Raw genomic sequence first — 25,379 nt, 5'->3', positions numbered from 1 at the left:
ATCACAATGTATGTTTCTTTCTTCTTTTGCTAAGTATGTCTTGTGTTTTCCGTCCTTTACTACTTTATCATTCCATGTTTTTCTCTACTAGTTTGGGAGGGACACACTTTGTTTCTCTTCAGTTAGTAGTTAGCCCAGGAGTACAACGTTGGCACATATCAAAGACTGAAGCTATCCAAATCCTCTATTCTCTTCCCAGATATTACTTAAGAATATTTTTAATCCGTTTATTCCCTTCCCAATGTATGTGTTATTGCTGTCTGGTATTTTAATTTTTTTAACACCACTAGACATTATTCTCTTTCATAGAGTCAATGTTGGTTTATACTTGCTCAATATTTGCAGTATTCTTTGCCATTTTCTTCCTGAATCTTAGTCTTGCTTTCTAGAATCACTTTTCCTTCTGCTTGAAGTGCATTCTAAGAAATTCTTGTATTAAGGGTCTTCTGTTGACAATCTATCTCAGTGTCTGCTTATTTGAAAAGAGTCTCCATTTCTCCCTTATTCTGGAAATACATATTCTTTCTGGATATAGAATTTTGAGTTGGCAGTCATTTTCTTTCAGCACATCAAAGATAATCATTCTTCTGTTTTCTGTCATTCATTATTGCAATCAAGAAGTCATCTGTTAACATAACTGCTGTTCTGTTGCTCATAATATTTTTCTCATTACATTTACTTTTCTACAGTTTTACCATGACGCATAGAGATGTCAATTTCTTTTTATTTTTCTTGCCTAGATTGTTGTGCTTCTTGAAATTGTTTATTACTGTCATTAATATGTTTGAGAAAATTTCTAACCACTATCTTTTCAAATATATCCCCTTTTACATTCTCATATTTCCTTCTAAGCCTCCAATTAAACTTACATCAAATTTTTTCACTATATCCTTCAAATATTTTACACTCCTCTTTGTCTTGTCTTTTTGTCTTTTTGAGCTGCATTGCAAATAATTTCTCTTTATTTATCTTCCAGTTCTTCAAATCAGTTTCCTTTTATAATACACACTAAGCATTTAATTTTAATTACTGTAATTTTTATTTTTAGACATGTGTTTCTTTTTTTGAATTTACTATGTCATTGTTATAGTTAATTATTTCCTGCAAATATTTTTAAGACTTTCTTTTATTTTGTTAAAACTAGGAGGCATAGCAATTCTGTAATTTACATTTTGTGATTCTAACATCTGAAGACTGTGTCAATTTGTTTCTGCTGGTTCTTACTAATGTTGCTTTGTTTCCTTGTGTGTCTGGCTATCTTTGACTATGTGATAATCATTGTTATGGAAATATTATCATAGGAGGCTCTCTGAGGTCTAGGATAAATGTATTCTTCTCCAGAGTATTTTACATTCTTCTCAAGATGTCTGGGACATTCCTTGTGACTGATTACTTCAAGCTAAGTTAATAGTATAAAATTTGCAGGTTATGTCTACATCATAGGAAGGCTACAGCTGTGCTACAACTTCTCAAGGAAAATCTTGTTTTTCACTCTTTCTTTCTTTTTTTTTTTCCTTCTTTTACATTGCTCATCTACCTAGACAGTCTTCTTTGTATTCTCTTGGGATTGGAGAAAGGGAACAAATTTAATATTGGCTGTACCTTATTCTTTTATAAGACCTCAGGCAGGACTCCTTATTCTGTTGATTGATCAAAGATCAAATATGTAAGATAAACAAACTGACTGCAGGAAAAATGCACTCATGTTTCTTTGATATTTAGTTTCCCTCACTGGGTTCAGATTTCCATCCCCCAAAAATATTTCCCTGGTAGTTCCCATTGTCTTTATAGACTTACAATTGTTTTAACGTAACTTTAAAAGGAAATATTTTATCCAGCATTTTTTTATTGTTTTCAGTGGGAGAGTTGATCCAAAAACATAGCTTCTCATTACAATCTACCTCACTTTAATTTAAGTATGCATTTGGTTAATCAAGTTTATGCTATTTATATAAGGCTTGGTGGGAAAAGACTTCATAAGAATATGTATTGAAATCCTACAATGAACAGCTTGCTCGTTAGGGCTACATATAAGGCACAGAGATATAATCAAGATATAATCTTTGTCTTATAAAATCTCTGCCAAAAAATAGGGTGAGATGAAATAAGAAACATAGTAGAGTTTTTTGTTTTTGGGTTTTTTTTGAGGAAGCACTCACATCTGTGAAAGATTTGAATTGGGCCTTGAATGATGGTTATAATTTCAACGTGTGGAGATTTGTGGGCAGGGAATAGAGGTGAATGAAAAACATGAACAATGGCATAAAACTGGGAATGGGCAGAGTCTTTGCACTGAAAATAGAAATGAATATTTGGTTTAATTAGAAGATAGGATAAATGAAAAAGATTGAGAAGTGTGCCGTGGATTGAGATTTGCTACCTGGGGCAAATCTTTCATAAGGTGTATTAGTATTCTCCAGACACCTTCTTCCTAGAATAATCTATCAAGGCTATTCTTTTAACAAACATATACTGAACAGCAGTACAACCCAATGTTATGTGCCTTAAAAGGGCCAGGCCTATTGTGGGACCAAAGCAAGAGAGGAAAACTGATTCTTCTCAGATCATAGCTTCATCTCATTTAGAGCAGGAGTAAAAACTTTTGTCTCAAAACATCTACATTATTATTTGTTTCATCTGGTGGTAGAGAAATATTAGAGAAACAGGGGTTGTCGATTTGATTTATAGTCTCAGCCTTTGAATTATACCCCTTGTATTTTTCAGATATACTTACCTATTTTAGTATCAGTGAAGTATTTCAATTGACTCCAGCATTTCTAATGCAACTTGCCTCCTTGGTACCTGCTGTACTTTGTGATTTTGGAGCTCTTGCTTGATGTGTAGGGGGCTATATGCATAGAATAGGACCAATTTGTGTTTGTGGTTAAATAAAACCCATTGACTAAATGTCTCATGGAGAAGAAGCTCTATAATTTACAGCATCCATTCATTTATTTATCCTATCAATAATTAACAACTTCTACCAGGCATAACATAATGTAACAGAGATATCCAGATAAATAACATATAATACCTGCTCTCAAAATGCTTATAGTATGGTAGAGGAGACAGAATCATATATAGGTTTGTTATAATAAACCATGACTAAAGTGATACAGAACATTAGACAACATTCTGTGAAACCATAGATTCAGCTATAGGTAGTCATTTTCCAGGGAAACTGTTGTTACAAGTAATATTTAGTCTATGTATCTCTCCATTTGTTCAAATATTATTATTTGATACTATTATATCAAATATTATTGAGCATCTTCTGTATTTAAGTCACTATGCCAGATGTACTGAAAAATACGAAAATGAATCAGACTTAAGCCCGTCCCTTGAGAGTCTAGAAACAAATAGAAAGTATGCCCATAAATTGAGTAATTATAGTGAAAAAATGAACATTGGAGGTTGTTCTAAAATGATATGGGCAGAGGCATGGGTTAGTTTTATGGTAACTCAGGGATGGGAGTGATGGCTTCCTTTTGGAAAGGATTCTAAATAGAAAATGACATTTTAGGATGAGTAGGATTTTGATGCAGAGATGGGGGAAAACATTTGAAGTAGAAATAAGCAATGGTAAAATATAGAAAATTATGTCTTTAATTTATTAGGCTCATTTTACAGATATGTACCAATCTCTTGCCTTCCCCTCCCTGCGCTGTGTGCTAGTTACTGTTCTTGAAAACATTTTAGTGAAGATTCTCTGAGGACTAGAGGGAATATGCCCCAGTCCAGACTAGTTGTGTTTCTTCTACTAATGCCTGGGGAGCAATGCCAGTGAGGAATAGCTTCAAAATAAGTTGAGGAACAGCATTGTAGAACAGTAAGCGGTCTAATTTAGCTAGAAAGTCAGTGTGGAACCAATTTCTGAAGAACCTTGAACAGGATTGGGAGAAGAGACGATTTAATTCTATAGGCAATGTGGAGCTTTTTGTAACCAGTACCAGATATCCTCATGTTAGGAGAGAATCGGAGTTTTGAGAGACATGTTTTGGGAATATATATTTATTCCCTATATATATATATGTATGTATCTTCTTTTTAATAAGAAACACATGTAGGACTTGTTAAATTATCTGAGAGGCATGTTCTAAAAATTTATGCAAATAGATGAGAGCAATAAGCCTGAGCTCTCTGATAAAAAAAATAGCCAAATGGCTAAGTTTGTCATTATTTTGGGTCAATGCATTTGGTAAATCACATTTTTTCACTGACGAAATATTTTGGTATTCTCATATGTCTTTGACCTTTAACAGTATGGTTGATCATTCCTAAAGAAGTTCTAGTGCAAAGAGAACAAACAGGGCAATTCATCTAAGCAGAACTGAAAATGTGCTGTCCCAAGAACACAGGTGTGTCACCACATCAGTAAGCACGAGTAGCAAACCTGAAAGGATTTTTCTGTGACTCCAGAATAGCTGCTCAGTGTTACGCCCGCTAAAATAAATGCATCTTGCAAAGTCTTTCTGGCTTGAGAAATTCCTCTTGTATCCGCATACACCAACGATCAGACCAAGTGGAACTCGCTCTCATCAATTAGGTGGATGAGATCCACTGTTTCTACTATGTTCGATATATATTGCTCAGAAAACTTAGTGTCACTTTTGACATGAATTCAAAAGCATTATAAACATTTCAGGGAAGATTTTCCTCTAAAATTGTGTGGTTCTAAAATCAGTATATTCAGTATATTATGTGTTGATTGTATATAGGACTTATTTTTGCTACTTGTATGTTTTTCATTTTACTTTGTACTAATATGTACTTTTAACCAGAGGCAACAACTGACAGAGTTTCCTTTTTTAAAACTGTATATTTATGGAGTATAATGTGATGTTTTCATACATGTATATATTGTGGAATGATTAAATCAAGCTAATTAACATATCCATCACCTCATATACTTATTTTTTCGTGATGAGAACATTTAAAATGTTCTCTTAGCAAGTTTCAAGTATACAGTATATTATTATTATTAACTATAGTTACCATACTGTACAATAAATCTCCAGTACTTATTCCTCTTGTCTAACTGCAATTTTGTGCACTTTGACTGATGTTTCTTCACACACTTCCCCTCAACCCTCAGACTCTGGTAACCATTTTACTCTCTACTTTTGTGAGTTTTTAAAAATTTTACATCTAATGACGGAAAAGTTTTCCAAGGCATTGAATAAACTATTAACTTTTTCAAGCCACTCATTCAGCCATAACCTTGAAAGCAAAAAAGTAGAAGTATAAAAGGCCTCATTAAAATAATTTGTTTACTTTTTAAAATATTGTTTACTTACAGTGTGAATAAAGAACACAAACATTAATTAAATAATGCAATGCATCTAATGCTCATTCACTGTAGTATGACTTTAACAACAAAATGAACTTATTTATGAAAGTAAAATGATGTAATTTAGCAAAAACATGAAAATACTTTCAATCAAAAAGCTATTCATGAATTATTGAGTATTCTGTGCAAAATGAATGTACAATGATTTTATCTTTGTAGAGTGAGTATTGAGTCTTTATGCAGACCCCTGCTCAAGAAGACCATGAAAAATGGAGAGACAAACAATAGATCTACCAACCTTAGCTTAATGAAGCCATTTAAAAATCTGTTTAATATTTTCATTCTTACAATGGTAGTACTCCTGTAAAGGGAGCATGGTTATCACTGGTGCAGTTTATTAGTGTACCCATACATTATTGCACCATCGTATGGCTTCATCATACATTCAATAATCAGGAAAAAAGTTACAGTCCAAAATCTATAGGATAATGGATAGAGATGGAGGTAAAGAAACAAAAGAAAATCAAATTCTAGTGTTTTATTAATGTAAACTTTGTAAAGAAAAAAATGAAATCAAGTGATCAATATTACTATAAATGAAGCCAGGTTCTCTGGTTATAATTTTCTCAAGATTTGACCATTAACCATAATAAATTCTGTATCTTATATAATTTTTAATAACCACAAAAATCCATGAAATTGATAGGATGCTTTATAAATGGATGATAGTTTACTGTCCCTCAATAAACCTCACCTTAGGCACTCTCAGAAAACTATTTTAATTATAAAGCTTGACTCTTTGTGGTTTATCATTTTGGTCTATGTAATGCATCTGTTTTAGAGCTTATTTCTCTAAGATAAAATAAACTTTTACCCCACAGTGTATTTCTTAATTTATGGACTATACGTATTTAGTCTTCCTTAAAACTTCACTACTAAATTGAAATGTTCTGGGAAGCAGTATATCATATTAGGTAGAAATAGAGTCTTTCAAGTCAGACCACCTAGGCTAGGAATCCCAGGTTCACATTTTATTTGCTGCTATAATCCTTGGTTGTCTCAACCTCAATATGAGGTTAGTAAGAATACCTACCTCATAGAGCTGTATGTGAGAAAATTGATATAACGTGCCTGGCACGTGGAAAACACAATAAATCTTAATTATATTTATTATTAGTAGTATTACTACATGAAGCAATAGAATATGGTGGCTAAGAGTAGTGGCAGATGAGAGAAGGGAAAAGAGAACATGGGGAAGAGCTGCATGCTCTTTAAAAGCCTCAAACCCAGACGTGTCTTGTATCGTTTTTTGCTCAGACTCCGGTGGTGGGAATGAGTTATTGGCCACATTTTGATGCAAAGTGGGATAGGGAAGAAATGCAGTCTCCAGCTGGTGTGCTGCTTCCTGTGACAATTCTAGACACCTGAAGAGAGAGCACAGCACACATTTTGGTGTAGAACCACCCACTCTGCCACAGCGAGAGCAACATCAGTTGTCTCAACCCCGGTTTTCTGGAAAACAAAGCCTGAATTATGCATCATGCTTTATTTGAGAGATACTAATCCAGGACACAGAGAATAAAGGAAAAAGGAAGTGAGGCTGGAAATGACAGGAAGTAGTCCCTGAGATGTGTTTCCATGATGACTACCACTCTAGGCTTCCACTCTATAGTGAGCCTAAGAGAGACAGGTATGCTGCTCAGCTCAAAAAGGAGTTGCAAATAGAATGTGTGGTGAAAGCTTGAAGCAATCTGTGGAAGAGAGGGAGCAGAGGAGGAAGACAGAATTCATCTTCCATATTTCTTCCCATTTCCTGCTTCCCTTTGGTTAAAGTTCACCACCCAGAGTCTTTACTTGCAGCCATCTTATGGACCTGGCCCCACCCTTGGGTGTCCATTTAGAAAGCCAGATCCCACACCCTGCAAAGTCACATTTCAACTAGATCCAGAAGTGGTGGAAGGAGCCAAAAGGACAACTATATAATCTGGCAGCCTGGAGAGAGGGCCTGGCACTCCAAGTAGTTGACTGATCATCCTCAAGAGGTGGGACTGCATGGCTCAAGCAGGGCTGGTTGTATGCAGGGGCAGCTGAGGTGGATTGAGTGGACGACAGTCTAAGGAGAGTCTCTGAGGAGGCACCTGAGACATCAAAAATGTGCCCAAGCTATTCACCTTGCAGGAGTAAATTAGCATTTTATGTAATGTAAGTGTAAAACAATATCAGCTTACAAGAAAAGTAGACTAAGTAGAAGCTATTATATTTATTGTAGCAAGATTTTAACTCAGAAATAAATGAAATATGGGTTCATTTCTTAAAAAAGAGAGAATACTGTCTCTTCAAAAACAAACAAATAAAAGGCACACAACATCACTCTGGTGACCAAAATCACTAACAAAGGTTTATTTTTCTGAAAATCTGGTTTGATTTGGGCATGTAATATACTGAGAAATTTCACTACAGAAACAATTTCAGTTATTATTAACATCATTTATATTCATATACATAAAACCCACATCTTATAATCAAAGTATCCTCTTCTATGTTGACAGGGGCCATACTTTAGACATTAATAAGATCAGGTATCCATTCAGCACTCTTTCCTAAATCATTTTGCCCAAATGAGAATTTATAAGTGAGTTTTATCCTCCTCCATGAACAATTTTCCAGAATCAAAACCAGTTATGTGATAAAACTTAATTCCTCTAAACAGATTTTCTGTTTCACATTTCAGAATGATAAGGACAATCTGAGTCTATATTCTGGAATAGCAATTAATCCCAAATAAAAAATGGCAGCTAATAACCTGATTCATAAAATCTGAGCTTCATCTCTCTTTTTTTTTTTTTGACTGCATCTACTAATAAGAGTATGAGGAGGAATGGCCAAATGATTTGTAGCCTACATACATGCCCAGCCTTCATCATGGAAACTATCATCAAGCAAAGGAGCATCTGACCTTTGATATTTTCTTAATATACACTAAAAGACTATGGACCCCAAATATCCCATAAAGAAAAATGGGGAACTTAATCTAAGTCAGAGAAAAAAATATTACAGCGAAAATACTCTATCAGTTATTATTGAGAAATAGTGAAGATGGACTAAGAAAATAACAAAAATCAGAAGCGGACGAGACCTAGGATCAATTTTTAATGACTTCACATTGCTCCAACAAAGAGGCTTTTATGGTTTATTGTCCAAAAGTGGTAACTGTTAAATAATTCTATTTAAATATTTTAAAAACTAGTCATTTCTATTTTAAGTTTACCCCAGAAGAGAGATATGTACATTCTTAGATTTTTAAACTCATATTTAATCAGTTTTTTAAAAATTTATTTTTATAATGATGTACAATATGATCCATTGGCATCATCCAGTTCATTAGCAGACTTTTTCTTGTGTTTTATAGCTGTAGAATCAGAAATATGTTTTCTATTAAAGGATTCTTTAATTTCAGGCTGCTTGAATAAAATCTTGATTGTCTTCCAAATGAATTCAACAACTTTTCTGAACTACTTATTTCAATGTTTAACACTTAAATGCTCAAAATTTTCCCTTCTAATAATCCCTAGTTACTAAAGTTGTTCTTTGGGCCTAGGTCTTTCTGCTTTAGCTTTGTGAAAATGAACTACTGATCAGGACCATTTTTACAAAGCCCTCTCTCTACTTAGCTTTCTCTTCTTGAGGCTAATGTATTTATTTGCTTTAATTTTACTCAAATAACTTTACCTTTTTCTGTCATACTTCAGAATACATACAAAATCTCTATTATTTGCTTTGATTGTGCCATAAGATCAGTTCTTACTTAAAATCAGTGTAATTGGAAACATTATGCTTTAAGTTCCTATGTATTTCTCACTTTGTAAATTTCATTCCGAGATGTATTAGTTATTTTTGTTTGTTAATGTATTGGACTGAATATAGCTATTTTCCGTTGTAATTCCCCATGGAGTTCATTGATTGTTTTAATAGTTCACAAATATCTCTTGAACACTTATTTTGGCCCACTTGACTACATTCTGGAAAAATAAAGAAACCTAAGATAAACTCAGTTCTCTGATTGCATAGCTGGGAGAAAGAGACACACCAGAAAGTTGTCACAATGTGTAAATAACAAAAATCGTTCTAACGAAGTATGTTTTGAAGTAGGAGAAGTGGTGCAAAGGAGTGACTGTACCTGCAGAGGTAAAGGGAACCTTGTAGAGATCTTTTTGGAGTTGCAGCATGAAAATGAACAGGATTAAGGCAGATGGCGGGCAAGCACGGTGGATTGAAGAGGTAGATAAATGGATTCCAGGTGCAAAGGATGCATGCATACGCTTATCCCAAATGTACAGAGTTGTGAAAACATGTTGGAATTCGGATACGTAGCACAGGTGGTGTGGAGAACTGGAGAACGAATGGAACCGAGAAGGATAGTTAGGAGGTGATGCAAAGGAGCCTGTATACCTTACTGAGGGAACTGGACATTATCCTGTAAATAATAAATTTTCCAGAAGAAATAATGTGAGGTTTGGGTTTTTCAAAAAATAAGTCAAAAATGTGGAGAATGATTGTAAAAGATTTTGACTGGTCACAGAGGCGAGAGCTAGAAGAATTTAGGTGAAAGAAAATAAGAACTCAAACGAGCTTATGAGAGTGAGATGGAGAAGATGGAGCTAATTCTGGAATTAGAGCTTTTGTGCCTTTTGGGTATGAAGGGTAAGGGAAAGTGGGGGTTAAGAGATGTTCAGGTGAAATGAGTAAAGTGATTATCAACCAAGACAAGCCATAGAGAAAAGGAGACAGGTCTCTGAATATAATGATTCCACTGAGGTGTCCGTGCTATTCTCTAGTGATGGTGTAGAAAATACAGTTCTGGCAGATAAGGCAGAGCTGGGGGCCAGAGGAACCCACTAAGGAGTCAACACATGACAGGTGATGGTGCAAGACCGGGAACAAGACTGAGGCCCACAGGAAGCCGTGAGCTGGGAGAAATAATGAGGGACTAGAAGAGTAAGTCAGGGGTTTCCAACAATTAGGAAGTGGGAAGAGGAAGAGAAGTCAGTGATAGCAACAGAGGAGGAAGAGTATAAAAAGTGAAAGAAGAATTTGGAAAGAAAATATTTCCATAGCTGAGGAACAAGAGGACTTTAAGGAAAAACGCCAAGAGAAGCTAACAGTACAGAGTTCAAGATGCTGTTGGGAAACAGGGCATCGGATTGTTGTTGTTAACCTAAACGGTCAATACATTTTAGATAAGTCAAAGAGGGGAGTAAAAGTCAGACTGCAGTGGTTAAGAAGGGAATGGAACATGAGCAAATGAATGTGAATGCAGAACACAGAAGAATCTGGCAATAATGGAAGGAAATAGGTAAGACTGAGAAAAAGTGAGATTGTGGAGTTGACGCTTGCTTTGCCTCTATTTTTTTTTTTTTTTTTTAGATAAGAGTGACCAGAGCATGGTTATAGGCTGAAGGATAGAATCCATGTGAGAGTGGGAGAAAGTAGGAGAAAGACACAAAGCAGGAAATGAGGGACAAGACTGGATGAAATTAGGAGCTAGAGAGGAATAAGCCTTGGGCTTCCTCTGAGGCAAAGCAGGACACCCCTTGTGAGTCGTTTACAGACTGTGCGGCACTGCCAGGCCAGGTAATGTTGACACTCACAAAGGCCACTGTCACACCCAGGTATGGCAGTTCATTAGACAAGAGTCACAGGTCCAGGCCCAGAATTCTGGAGACCAGAAGAGAAAGTGAGAAATGTTCACACTTACAAGGAAAAAATAGAAAATGTAAATGTTTATTCTTGGACCTAAAAAGGGCATTGCTTTTTACGTGAATGAACTAGTAGGAGGAAAAGATGGGTACGTGGGGGAGGCCGTACATTCTGTTGTGATCAAGAACTTGGAACTTGGAGTCAGATAAAAGTGAGTTCACATCTCGGCTGAAGCACCTCCTGGGCATGTGACCCTAGGTAAGACACTCGGCCACTCCCTGCTTGAGTTTGTTCATGTGGAAGTTAAGGCAGTGCTAATATTTTTACCAGATTGTTTTAAGGAATAAATGAGATATTGTTATAAAGCTTTCATAGACCAAGACAAGAAGCTATGATTAAAGCTTGTATTTGTTTGTTCATTTTAATTACACAGACTAAGTATGAAAGTGGGAAGAACTGTGAATTTTCTAGCACAAGCACTTCATGATCTCTGTGAAACAGGAGCAAACCGCTTGATGGGGCAGACTTGTAAGGGTCAAAGCTTTGGGAAAGAGGTTTCTTGAGGAAGAAGAGAAAATGACTAGGAACACATAAAAGGTTTGCTAAGCAGAGTCAAAGGCCCAGCTGAAAAAGGGCCTTTGTTTTTAATGCTGCTACTGTTAAAGTCATTTCTCCAGTAGTAGGTGAGATGAGGAAGATCAAAGAGGGACAAGCAGATGAGACAGGTATCATTGGAGAGGGCGGGTGGAAGGAGTTGTTGAAGGACATCAGCCTGGACATGGAAGGAAGTGAAACCAAGAAGGGTTTGAGAGACCAGGAGACGCACAAAAGTCAGTGATGTCAATAACATCAGGATCAAACGTAACAACAGAGTGGAAACATCACAACAGTGAGGAAAACTCTGAAAGTGGGATTGTTGGATGAGAAGCAGAATTTAGACTGCGGAAGTGGAGAGGAGGTAAAGGAGTGAGATCATGAGGAATGCAAGAGACGGGCAAAGTCGTGGACAGGGTGCTCACAGGGATGACACCACGAGATGACTGAGAGGGACAGAGTTCCCAGTGCAATAAACCTGAGCCAGCTGTCACAGGATTGAGTTTGTGATGCTGATGAGAACAGTTCAAGATTGACACCACTAGATGATGAGAAGGCTGTGAAAACCTAGAATGCTTTTTACCTGTAGGTTTCCTCTAGCTCTATGTCATATGGAATCCGTAGGTAATTATGCAGAGTCTGAGGCTAACGTGGGATTCGTAAAGGAAAAGCCAGTATCTTCCTTATCCCTGGAGTCCCAGTGCCCAGCGAAGGGGCTCACATTGAGGCATACTAGGTGTGCAATAATTGCTTATCGAATGATTCCGTGAAATCCCACGTTCAGTCCAAATATGAGTCCATGAAACCGTTTATCACTTCCGAATCACAAACCAAAGACTGCATACCCATTTTTAAAAAATACAAATCTTAATTGCTATAAAATTGGGAATTTTAAGGCACCCAAGACTTCCTTCCAAATCACAAAAGCTAGTTGTATTTTGGTATTTTTCCTTCATTCATGAATTCAGCAAATACTCACTGAACAACAAGTATGTGCCAGGCACTGTTCCATACATTGGGAAAAACAGTGGAGGAAAAGGGAAATGAGGCCCTAGCTCAGGGAGCTTAATTCTAGTGGGGGAAACACAGACAGTCAGCATATAAAAATATATATGTTAATTTCAGGCAGGAGGAGGGCTGCGGTGAAATTAAAACAAGCAGTGGGATAGAGAGTAACCAGGAGTGCTTGCTGGAGCACAGCTCTTTTGTATAAGACAGTCAGACAAGACCTCTGACAAGGTGACATTTAACTGGGACCTGATGGATAAGGAGCTGGCCATGTGAAGATTGGGAAATATTCCAGGCAAACAGGTGGGGTAAAGGACCTAAGGCAAGATCAAGTTTAACAGAGAAGGACAAAAGCAAGATCAATATGTCTGTCCTAGAGTCTAGTGCAAATTCGTACGTGTTTTAGCATGAGTATGATCGCAGTGTATACACAATTTTCAGGGCCTGCGCATCGGTTAAGAACAGACTCTGGACTGACACGGCTTGCATTTAAATTCTGACCCCTCATGTTCTATCTCTGTTGTCTTGGGAAAATTTACCTAATCATTCTGGTATATTTTCTTACCTGTAACACGGTAATAATAAGAATACCTACTTCATAAAGTTGTTAAGAATTAAATGAATTAATAGTTGTAAAGCACTTGGGGAAGTGTTTGACCCATAAAAAATGCTTGTTATATTATATATATATATGAAAATATAATGACTGCATTATATGGAAAAGATAATCCCTTTTGTTACACACTCTTAAAGATTATTTTGTTGATTCTGTCACCTCATTTAAGTAACTCTATAAGATGCATGTTGTTTTTAATTTTTCTACATATAAATCACTTGACAATGAACGTCGTTATCATGCTTTGAGATTTTCCACAATAGTAATCACCTGGATTGGCAGAGTGTGGGTAAACCAATAAAAACTTCTCATGGATCAAAATATGGGGCATTTAAAGGGCATGGCTCATCTTGATGGGTTTCTTGTGAAGTTATTACTAAATAATAAGAGAAAGGTAGGTATGTTTGTAACGTCTATCTTGCCAGCTGAATTTATCCTGCAGGAAAGTTATGCTTGGCTTATACAATGTTTTGAACAAAAATCATTCAGTTGCCAAAAAAAAAAAGCACAATTTATCATTAAAAAATCCAGATTTCTGGCTTTTGACAAATAGTCTGTTTCTATTAAGCTAGTAGAATTAGACAAAATAGTTATGAGGCAACAAATGTGGACACATAATTTCTTTTAATATTTTTACCATTATTTCATGTTTTATCCTAAAGTTCATGTTAAAAGCATTGTCTAAAAATATCATAAGCCCTGTGTATTAAAATTTTAAAGTATTCTATGGATAATGACTTGAGAAAAGTATTGAATTTATTTATAGAGAAAGAAACCTAGATAATTTATCTAGAGAAACTTCTTGAAAAAATAGTAATTTTCCAAACTGGTAAACTTTTTGTTTAATAATGGAGTTATGAAAATTTAAAGTTATGTAGGTGTGATTCACTTGAATCAATTGAAAATATGAAGCAGCAAATGTAAGTGATATTCCTATTAATTGATTATTATAAATTATCAAAATAAAAACAACTTTTAATTAACATCTAGTAATTGTGTAAAAGGAAGCATACGTTATAATCTATTTGGTCTAAATTAAATTGATTAAATAAAATTATACATATACTTATGTGTATAGTCTTAAAGTCTAAAATGTGAATATATAAAAGGCATAGTTGACACAATAAATATTTATTGAATTTGTTAACATATGAAACGCAAACCTACCAGGGGACTTTGAGATTAATTAATCCACCTGTTCAATTTCCTAGATGATATATGTAGCCAGATTTCAAATAACTTTTCTAAAGCCACAAAACTTAAACTCTGTAATGATTTTTTTGCATTACATTATTATTTATCAATTTTTTCTTTTACTTTTAAGTGTAATAAGTTTATGGCTTAAAATGCTTTTATATTGCATTAGTGATTCAATAGCAAAATTCCATATAATTGAGTAGCAGATTTAAAAATTTTTATTTTTTTAGAATTACTAAAAACACCACTTCAAAATATCAACAGATTAAATATTAATTTTTCCTATTATCTACAATTAATGAAATAATTTTAAAAATAGACTTCTAATTTTAGATAGTTAAAATTATAAAGTCTCAAATGAAAATTCCTACAAATTATGTTTCCACTGGTGGGAAAAAAAGGCTTTATATCATAAATATGTATAGCTACTAACTCAAAAAAATCTTATTTTCTCTGACATGCATCTCCAATGTTGTATGCTTTTTATTCTCATTTCATTTTTGTTTACAGAAAACTGGGCACAAACCAGAAAGTGTGGATTTGTATGGAGCACATATTGAATGGACCACAGAAAAATCAAGCAGAAAGAATGTCTTTCAGGTGAGAATGTTACATATATTCAATTTATTCCTGTTTCCTCTAAATCAGAGCTCTCTTGGGTAATCAAAATAAGACTACCTTCTTTTGATGTGTTCATGTGCAAGAACTAGTTTTCTGAAGGTCATTATGAAAAACTGACTTGTTGAATCTTTGGTTTGTTTTGTTGTTTTTCCCTGGTGACTGGTTGCTGTCTGAACAAAAAATATCTGTTGTGTGTTGATTAGTTTTACACACAAAAGTCATTGAGTTTTGCAATGTATTTGATTGTGGTTTGATTGTGTTTGAGGTTCAAACATAGAATGCTTGAAAAATAGATTTAATACGGAATTTTCAGATATACGCAAATTAAGAGTCACTAATAACAAGCTATTTTTATTCATGGACACTCCTGCCTTCCAGTCATTAATTACATTCATCAGTGTAACTTATAGGGATGGATAGGGCTGAACAGCTATAAAAAATGAATCCTTTCATATTGCATACTTTAATTTTTGGAAAAAATAACTTACGGTTGTGATTAATAATGACAGTCATATACCATTGAATAGAAAGAACCAGATGAAATCCGCGAAAGAGAAGAAATTGGAAAATACATCATGCTACCAAAATCGTGTAATTTAGCATGATTTCTGTGGCAATGATAATTTTAGATCATGGGGATTAATCTTTTCCTATTTTTATATGAAATTTCATTTACTTTTGTACTTCCAAAGTAACCAATAATTTTATAGGTATATTTTAGAATTTATATCATTTAGTAGCCAGGGGAGCCAGATTATGATTTTTTTTTAATTAAATGTCTTCTAAGAGCATTTGGCCTTAAAAGGAAAGCCAGTTCTTCTATTCTTAAATGCTGTGCTGAAATTAATATATTAGGTCTTATAGAAGCCTAGGTAGCTGACATTTCCTATCTATACTCTCACTGAGGGGAGAAAAGTTGGCTTCCAGTTTGATCTGTATTTTCCAGATGCTAATTCAGGTATATCCAAATAATTTGGGCCCATTCAGATTATAAAAGCAAAACGAAAACATTTTTAACATATTCTGTAATAAATTATTTTTCTGGTTCTAGTTTTAATCTATTTAGATACAGATATTGTTTTTATCAAAAAAGAAAGTGGGGCCAGGTGCGGTGGTTCACGCCTGTAATCCTAGCACTCTGGGAGGCCGAGGCGGGAGGATCATTCTGAGCTCAGGAGTTCGAGACCAGCCTGAGCAAGAGCGAGACCCCGTCTCTACTAAAAATAGAAAGAAATTAATTGGACAGCTAAAAATCCGGGCATGGTGGTGCATGCCTGTAGTCCCAGCTACTCGGGAGGCTGAGACAGTAGGATTGCTTGAGCCCAGGAGTTTGAGGTTGCTGTGAGCTAGGCTGACGCCACGGCACTCGCCCCAGGCAAGAGAGTGAGACTCTGTCTCAAAAAAAAAAAAAAAGTGGGAGAATATATACAATTATTATGTGTCAATTAAAAGTAAAATTTAAAAAGAAAGAGGGGAGGAAGTGAGGAAAGGAGGAAGGAAAGAAGGAAAGAAGGAAGAAAGGAGAGAGAGATAAAAGAAAGAAAAGAAAATCAAACACAATTTGTCCAGACATCAATGGTCTAAAGCTAAAGTGATTAGAATGTGGCTTTACAACATCAAGAAGGAGAACCAAATTTTCCTTTAAAGTGAGGAACACAGATCAGTGGTATATACTTTTTCCCAATTTCTTACTCTTTTTATTATGCTGCCATAAACAACAAAATCTAGAGATTATAATCCTAGCCTCTATGACAACCTAGATGATCAACATAAATAACTCTGGACTAGATCAGGTAAGATCAGTGGTGGAGCCTCATTATGTATTGAGGATTTAGCATTCTAGTCACCAAAGTTGTAAAAGAAAGACATTGAAATTTGACAGAGACATGATTCTTGGACAATAGAAACTCTTGGAGATGGGCCAAGCCAGCCTTTTTCAGTTCCTTCTATAAACCTTATGAAGAGTTAAATTAGATCACAGATGAGGATGATGGTCAACTATGTATGATAAATACAGGGCTGCAAATTTTGAAGAAACATATTTAAAGAAAAATATTTATGTATAATTTTACACACCTGTAATATGCGTAGATATACATTTCAACCACATATATTTATGGTATCATCCTAATCTTTTCTGAACATGACTAACCACCTCCTGTTGCAATTTTCTACTTGACTTTTATATTTCTGAGCATAGGTACTTCCAAAGACATTAAAAAGTATTCTACTTTTGGTAGCTTTTTGGAGATGAAAATCTTGCCAACTAGTTTTGTTTGTAATGTAACTGAGCAGCTCATGGGGCCACAGTGTTCTTACATAGGGTTTATCTTTTTTTGTATCGTACCCTTTAGTTTAGAGAAACAAGAGGTGATTATAAGGATATTGTGAATAACAAAGCTAAAGAAAGATTCAAGTTTCATTTTCTGCTTCTTTTGCCGGGGGGGGAAGGTGTATCACTTGGTTTTCTTACATGCTGAACTCTTTTCATCACCTAAACACGTGAGCTGTGGTAAAATTTACTAATACATATCCATAGATATGAACTATGAGAGTATGCCTTTTGAGAGGAACAATATAAATAGCTTTTATAGTTCTGTTAACAAAAAAGCATTGGGAAGGATTTGCTGGAGAGCTAAATCTAGATGACTTGCATCAATATTTGATTAGATACATTAGCTGGTCTAACTCTCAAATGATCAGAATAAACATGATTATATCTCAAAAACATGGCATTAAGGCACTGTTGGATGTTTGAGTGTGTGTGAGCAGGGGTTTCATTACCTACACAATAATGAAGTCTTCCTCCCTGACTGAAAAAGACCATCATAGCTTCAGCTGATGTGCTACATCAGAAATAGCTTTAGAATTCCAAGTTTGAATTAGTCTTGGTGTTCAATCTCAGTCTATGAATTATAGATTACAGATAGCAAATGACTATTGAGATTTTTGGTTCAAGAAAAATCAAAGAAGAGCAAAATTAGAAATAATTTAAAATTTGAAATCTGTCTTTAAAAAGTTGATGGATTAGCAATTATATGCCATATAATTACAATGTCTGTAGAGAAATCGAACTTAAAATGAATAGAAAAACAAACAAAAATTGCGTGTGCCTGATATGCTTGAAAGTCTCAGAAGAACACATTTGTGACACAAAAAAATGGAAGGATTTCTTTTGTTTGTACATGCTATTTGAACATTTGAGTTGTTCATTTTCTGTTTGTTTTAAAAGCCAAGTTTCCTTCATAGTCAAAAGCTCATGAAACTATTGATGTGAATTCGATCTTATTTGATTGGTACATGGTAACATAATAGTGACATTAATTATTAAGTTTTGGTGTTCAACAACTTTTAGTAAATCAAAATGATGATCATTTGCTGAGTTCTAGAAGATCTGCTTATTCTATAATAGAACGATCTTTGGCTTAATTGGTACTTCTTAATAATAAATAATATATTAAAAGAATTAACTTCTACAAGCATATATGAATGTCATAATATGTTAATATACATGTATATATACATATATAATACATACATGTGTAAATGCACACACATCTAATAGCTTGACCTTAGGAAATAGAGTGAGCATTTCCACATACACACACACGAACATAGAAATATATTTAGTATTTACAAAAGGTCATGTAAATTCTAAATTCAATTAGTAAATGTCCATTGCTGCTAACTTTTGTTCAATTCTACATTTATAATTGCCAAGGACCCTCACAAGTTTGATGTAGCTTGAGAAAACATTTAGCAACTGAGTGATTTGTAATGAACTGCGGTACGAGTTTTCTTAGTTAAACTTAAGAGCAACACTAAGTCTTCATCAGGGAAAGAGTGAATAAAAAGATTTATGTTCAAATCACATGTTTTAAACATTCCTGCTAAGTGCTAGTTTGCTCTTTGGTGTTTAGCTTGAAATTTAAAGCACTAAGGATTAAAAGGATTACAACATAATCTTAAATAATCCTAAATGTCATTTACAGAGAGATGGCTGTAATAACTAAATAAAACCATGTTAAAGAATGGCAGTATTGTCAGGCAGCATCCATAACACAAGTGCTGTTCCCGTCACCTTCTTCTCTTTCCTGGCCGGGTATATTAGGAATTTACAAAGTCTTTCAATAGGAAGTTCAACTAAGAAAATGGCTGCAAAATAATAATTAAATAACTATTTTAAACAACTTTTTTAGCTTTTAATATCTTCTTGTTTCAACATTGAAGGAAAATTTTCACTTAGATTTTCTTTCTTCCTTTGAACATAAGGCTCTCTGGTTAAATATTTTTGAGGGGTAGGGAACTTGTGGCCTCAGGTGTGGCCACATGTGGCCTTCCGGGTCCCCAAGTGCAGCCCCTCGACTGAATCCAAACTTCACAGAACAAAATGTTCTGTAAAATCTGGATTCAGTCAAGGGGCAGCACTTAAAGATCCGGAAGGCCACATGGTGGCCCAAGGCCACAGGCCATCCCCGCCACCCCACCTCCCCATTATTAAATATATGAGAGTCCCAAAGCACTATAATTAATTCCATGCCATTTAATATAGTACTTAAATATTCTTTACTGAAATATTCTGTCATGTAAATTTGTTTTGTCTCCCCAAAGAAAATATAAAGACAGAAACTATATCCCATACTGCTTTCTACTTACTAAACCAGAGGACCGAACATTTTTTAGCTCAATAAATTGTTACTTCTAAGGCTAGAGTTGTATTTCTTTGCTAAAAAACAAAACAAAACAAAAGACAACAAAATTCACTTTTATGAAAAATTATACAAAATTATGCCCCCAATATAGGCCCTTTACTCTAAAATTTCCAGGGTGTAAACAGGAAGTAAAGAATAAGGTAACTATCTATTTCCTCTGTCCTTTTCATTACAAGGTATAAGACAGTAGATAATTACTCATTTAAAATAATTAAATCCTTTCCACTCTAAAGATCTACCTTTTCTCATAGTCAGATAGTGACTAAGACTCAATTTTCCTGAGATTCATTTAAAGTAAAATGTTTAAGATGTGCCTTGGGCTCTCCTATACATTACATGCTTTAAGTAGGCTAATTCTACCAATTAATGAATTGTGGCTGATTAAGAATATATCAATTGCCTGGTCGAAAGGCAGAAAATATTAAATGACTCAAGAAGATGAAAGTCTATTCACCTCCCTCCACCATCAATTTATAACCTCAACAAATATGATGGTCGAACTTCCTGGATTTGAGATTCTTTTTCAATATATAAAAAATATATCTCAGGGGACAGGTCCTGTCTCTAAAAGTAAAGTAAACCTCGAAATAGATTTATCGTTACTCATATTACTTTTCTGACTTTGGATGGAATCTTCTGACTGTAATGTATATTAAGCATTTTCATGTAATATTTTCCATGGATATGCATTACATTCAAGCATAATTTGATTGTTCTTCCTGATCTGAATATGTCTTAGCTTAAAATGTTTAAGTACTACTTAAGTTTATTAATGCAAAGATAATTTAATAGCATCTTTGAAAATGTCATTTTAAACCAAAAGGAAAACTACTGGTATTTTGCTTTTATCCATTTCCTTGTGTTAAAAGTGGTGGTTTAAAATAAATCTGAGCTTTTACCAATTTTCTCTTTCATTTTTCAATGCTTGTAGTTAGGCTAAATGCAAAAGGATGATTCTTCACATTCATACATGCATTAGATTTTGAGTAAAGCTGGTTTCACTTTAGAGAATTACTCAAAGTATCTTAAAAGACATGACATTAAAAATAAACCAGACCAAGAGAAGCATTAATGTCTAATACAGTTGTTTTTTTGCTTTATCGTTTGACCTCAATCATTTTATCTACTTATTAGATATTCATCTATCATTTAGGAAGGTCTGGGGATGTGTGTTCCAGCTTGGGCTATGTCAGTTGCAACTTTACGTAGAACCCATGGCGGGATCCTTCCTTCAACTTGCAGTCCCACCAACCAAATAAGAGAGAACAGTCCTTACCTCACCTGCCTGCCGCGTGTATTAATGTGAAAATGAAGCAATCCTGTATTTGGCGTATTTGAAAGCAACTACAAAGGAGCGATTTTAGTATAAATACACAAGGTATCATCATTCCTCTACTAACCACATCAACTCACAACATTTTGAGGGAATTTCCAGATGGGGATTTTAGAAGAATCTGGATGAGGGAAATACGTATCTGTGAGATGCAACTCAGAATTTCTACTCTAGTTCTGTTCTTTCTACGGCCTTCTGAACTTATCAATAGACTAAGATTTAATACACCAGGAGACAATCTTCATTCACTGTGTAACTAAAAACACATGTTCTCAAATCTTACTTAAATTATTTTAATATTCTATTCTTATAAAATGTCATGGATGTAATATCTAATCGATATATGTTAATTAATCAATGACACATAATACTTAAAGAAAAGCATTACCCTGAAAGTCCTATCAAGCTATTAATAGGAATTTGCAAAAGGTAACCTAGAGGCAAGTGCAGCAACCGTGCCCCCAAATGAGAAACAATGGTGACACTTTTTATTAATATTCTCCTACAGAGATATCAGGCCAATACTTTTTCTCTGGAAAGAGACATGATTATTTTTATGATTCTGGCTTCATTTTTGTGAGTGAGATTGCATAGATTTTGCACGAAGAGGGGGTATAATTTTATAATAGAAGCTTTACCAGGGGCATATAAAGATTGACTGCAAAGGAGAAAGCCTAGAGACAGGAAATAAAAGTGATTGTAAGAAACTAGGTGAGAAAGATAGGGCCTGTCAGTTTTGACTGGTAAAAGAAAAAACAGAAACAAGAGGCTGGATGAAAAGTACACTCCCCAAATGAAGGGCATGCCTGTTGGTTCAGATCATGTGACTTGGGAACGACTCTCTTATTGCAGATTTGATTTTTGAGGAATAGTAAAACTCTTCTTTAATAAGTATGATATAATCTGGACATTGGTAATTAAAATATATAATATATAAGAAATACATTGTTAGGGAAAACAATACCAATTTTATGTTGCCTGGGAGATTCTGTGAATCTCACTGGGCAAAGCCTTAGACTCCAAGGATATGGTACTCATCTGCGTACCTTCAGTATTCCACTAACTACTAAGGGGCTATGCTACTGCATTCATTTCTCTTTGAACTTTCATCAAAGCAGAAAGCAACTGGATGACAGTAAAGATTGACTATCATCATATTAGTTCATGTTGGTCCCAAATTAGCCAAGGGAAGCAAGATTTTCAGTTTCCAAAATAAAATACATCAAATTAAAAATGAAAGAAAAAAATTGGCTTCTTCAGAGTAGATACATGTGACCTAAAGAACTTCGCTCACTGGTTAGCTCATCTCGCATTGCCTTCTGGAATAGCTGGCAACGTGTGCTCAGTGGTAAGAGTTGTGCATTTGGACTACATTCTGGGTTTCAGTCTGACACCAGGCTAAACGCAACATGCCATTCTTCATTTATTGACATCGTGCTGTGCAGCCCCTCGTCTCCTGGAACACTCCGTTTCGTGATATTTCGGTGGAGCCCGTGTGCTGGTGGCTGTGCCATCCGTGGGCTCCTGCGGCTAGCAGTGCAGTTTCCCTGCGTCCACACAACCAGAGTGAGGCTGACTGAGCCGCGTGGATCAAACCTGGGACTTCAGGCGATGCACACCAACCTGAACAAAAGAAACCACTGCCACTGAGGCATTTCATGGGATCAAAGTAAAATCAACAAGTGTTACAGTTTTTCCATTTGTCACTTTCATCTTGTATAAAGTACAGAAAATATTACATCGATGCTGGCAAGATAATATTCAAACCCAGAAATTCCTTTTTCGTATCTGTTCCAAAATTCTTATTTTATATTTTTTAAAGGGAGTATCCATGTTTATTTCATGCTGTGTATGATTTTTTAATAGCAAACAGGCCTATTCCAGAAAGAGGAACAATTTAATCCCTAAAGCTGGTACATAATAGATGGGGCCAGCAAATGGTATCACATTTTACAGCTTGTCCATAAGGAGGACGCAGGGTGAAATAAAATTGAGTGCTTTTGGATAGCATAGGATCACTGGCAGATAAATAGCTGATGCTATTCAGTTTTTAGAAACATAAGGTAATGAGGCTGGATCTGAAGTCAAGAGAAAAATACATATATATTCACAGTGTTTATACGCCACAAGCCACTGAGCAGGGGGAAAATCTGGGCAGTGGTGAGCAAAACTCTGAAACCTCAGAGCAATGTTTAAAGCAGTACAAGAAAATAACAAAGCAAGCATCCATAAACAAAGGCTTGAAATGAACACAAGAAAAAAAAAATACAAAGTTTAAGATGAAAGGAAAACGCCAGCACTCTTGCAGAACTGGAGAATCCACTTGTGGAATCTATGCATAGAGTCTTTCGATATATGAGTTAAACATGTTACTAAAAATTTAGTAGAAAATAAATATTCAAAAGCAAGGATATAAAACACTGCAGGGCAGTTAAGGATTCTTGGTATTTGAAGAGGGGAGGAGGCTGCTCTTTTATCTTAACAAAACAGGATGTTGAGGGATGGCCGAAGTGAAACAATGAAATGAGATGGCTGATCTTGGGGAAAAAATCAGGAAGGAAGCTGTTTGAAGTCTTTTCAGATAACAGATGGGTATGAGGTGACTTGACCCAGAGAGGGACATTCACACAGAGGGTTCAGATGCATTTCTTTTTAGCAGAGAGCTATTATTAATACGTTCTTCACCTCTGCCTCACCAATTTACCTAACATTTCATTTCCAGCACTGGGAGAAATCCCACCAGTCTCACTTCCTGGGTGAACATGTGCAAACCAAAAATTTTACAGTGTCAAAATTAACAAATTGCTGACATTGCTCCAAAACGAAAAGAAACCCTGATAGTGAGAACTACCTTCCTAAGTAAGTTAGAAAGACCTTGATCATTCTGTTTTTTTCTCTTTTGGAAGTTGAATTTAAGCAGCGCTTCATTTTCAAAATTCCCACACCCTTGATCAACTAAGAGACAAGCTTCTGGTATTTGAGATCTGTGATAGATTTGAAATCAATTCGTGGAAAGGGAGGTTACGAACACACTCTTTCCATGTGCAGAATGCAGTGAAGACGGTGGCAGAAAATTACGTGAAACCCTTCTCTTTTGACAGCTATTCTGGAACATTTACAACCGCAGATGTTATTTGTCCATCAGAAAGGAAAATATTTGTTTCAAGCCACAGGCATTTTCTACCACAGTATCAAAATGTAATTCAACAGCGATGTAATGTTTAACGCATAGGAAAATAAATACTTGAGGGGACCCCAAATACTCAAAAAACAAATGGACCCCACAAAATATAACTGTTGATATAAAAAAAATGGGTTGGCTTCATTACAAATAAATTTGTTCTTTAGTTACTAAAGTAAGGTTTGTTCTATAATTAACATAGGAAATCTTAGATGGACTGTACAGAATGCTGCATTATTCATAAAAGCATTGCTGCCATCTGGTGGCTAGTTGGCGTTTCAGCACTGACTTCGCGGTTTTGATTTGACTGGGTGCTCTTGGGAGGTATTCAAAGGGCTTTATGTGGCAAAATGTAAATGCAAACATCCGCTGGTCCTAGATGTCATTCATCTGATGGCAGTCCTTTCTCCTTCTCCGGTGGAAGAATGGAGGATTCGGGGAAGCAATGAAATACTTGAATATCTTTTGTCCTGAACGCGAGAGTGTATTTTGCATGGCTAATTTGAGGAAGTTACTCTTGGCTGTTGCTGACTGATGAATTTTATTGACACTCATTTCTGTTGGCAAATAAATAAGTATGTACTCAAATATTAGGAAGCTTTATTGAATCTAAAGCTATGTTATTTGGCTTAAATAAGAATATATATGAGATTCTATAATCCCCTCATTTGGATCCAAGCATGAATTTTTTAAGTTATCACTCACTGAGTTTGACTTTGGAAATAATACAATTTGCAATGTCAAAAAAGAAAAAATGTATAGAGCTTCATAAAACTCAAGATTTCTTCCCATTCGATTGTAATCTGATTAATTGTTAATGACTCAGGAACCTATAATCTTTCTTTGTGGATTTACAAATTAAATGACAAATATTATTCAGCTCACATTGTACTTTTCTTGAAAATAAAATAGTTAAAATGAAATTTTGATGCTTCTCAAGCATCAGTGCATTAACTCATTCTTAATCAGAACTAATGAGGTTATCTTTGCAATGTTAGCATGCTTTAAGTTTCTAATCATTGTAGACTGTCTCATTGTATGTAGTGAAAATCCTGACCCTTAAAATGGCTGTTTAGATAGATCACAAGTCTTTGAAGATTATAGGAGATAATGAATTAAAATTGCCCCAG

At 35.1% G+C, this 25,379-nt stretch overlaps 1 protein-coding gene across 1 annotated transcript in view; it reads left to right on the top strand.

Annotated features, from left to right (window-relative positions):
* ARHGAP15 (Rho GTPase activating protein 15) overlaps positions 1–25,379 on the top strand; it is a 614,346-nt gene that overhangs the window by 99,116 nt on the left and 489,851 nt on the right. Inside the window, exon 6 of the mRNA XM_012641747.1 lies at positions 14,913–15,002. Coding sequence (XP_012497201.1) covers positions 14,913–15,002 — 90 coding nt within the window. The remainder of the gene's footprint in view (positions 1–14,912; positions 15,003–25,379) is intronic.

This window comes from Propithecus coquereli, unplaced genomic scaffold (assembly GCF_000956105.1).
Source record: "Propithecus coquereli isolate 6110/MARCELLA unplaced genomic scaffold, Pcoq_1.0 Scaffold169, whole genome shotgun sequence".
Taxonomy (NCBI): Eukaryota; Metazoa; Chordata; class Mammalia; order Primates; family Indriidae; genus Propithecus; species Propithecus coquereli.
This window is presented reverse-complemented; position numbering and strand designations above follow the sequence as displayed.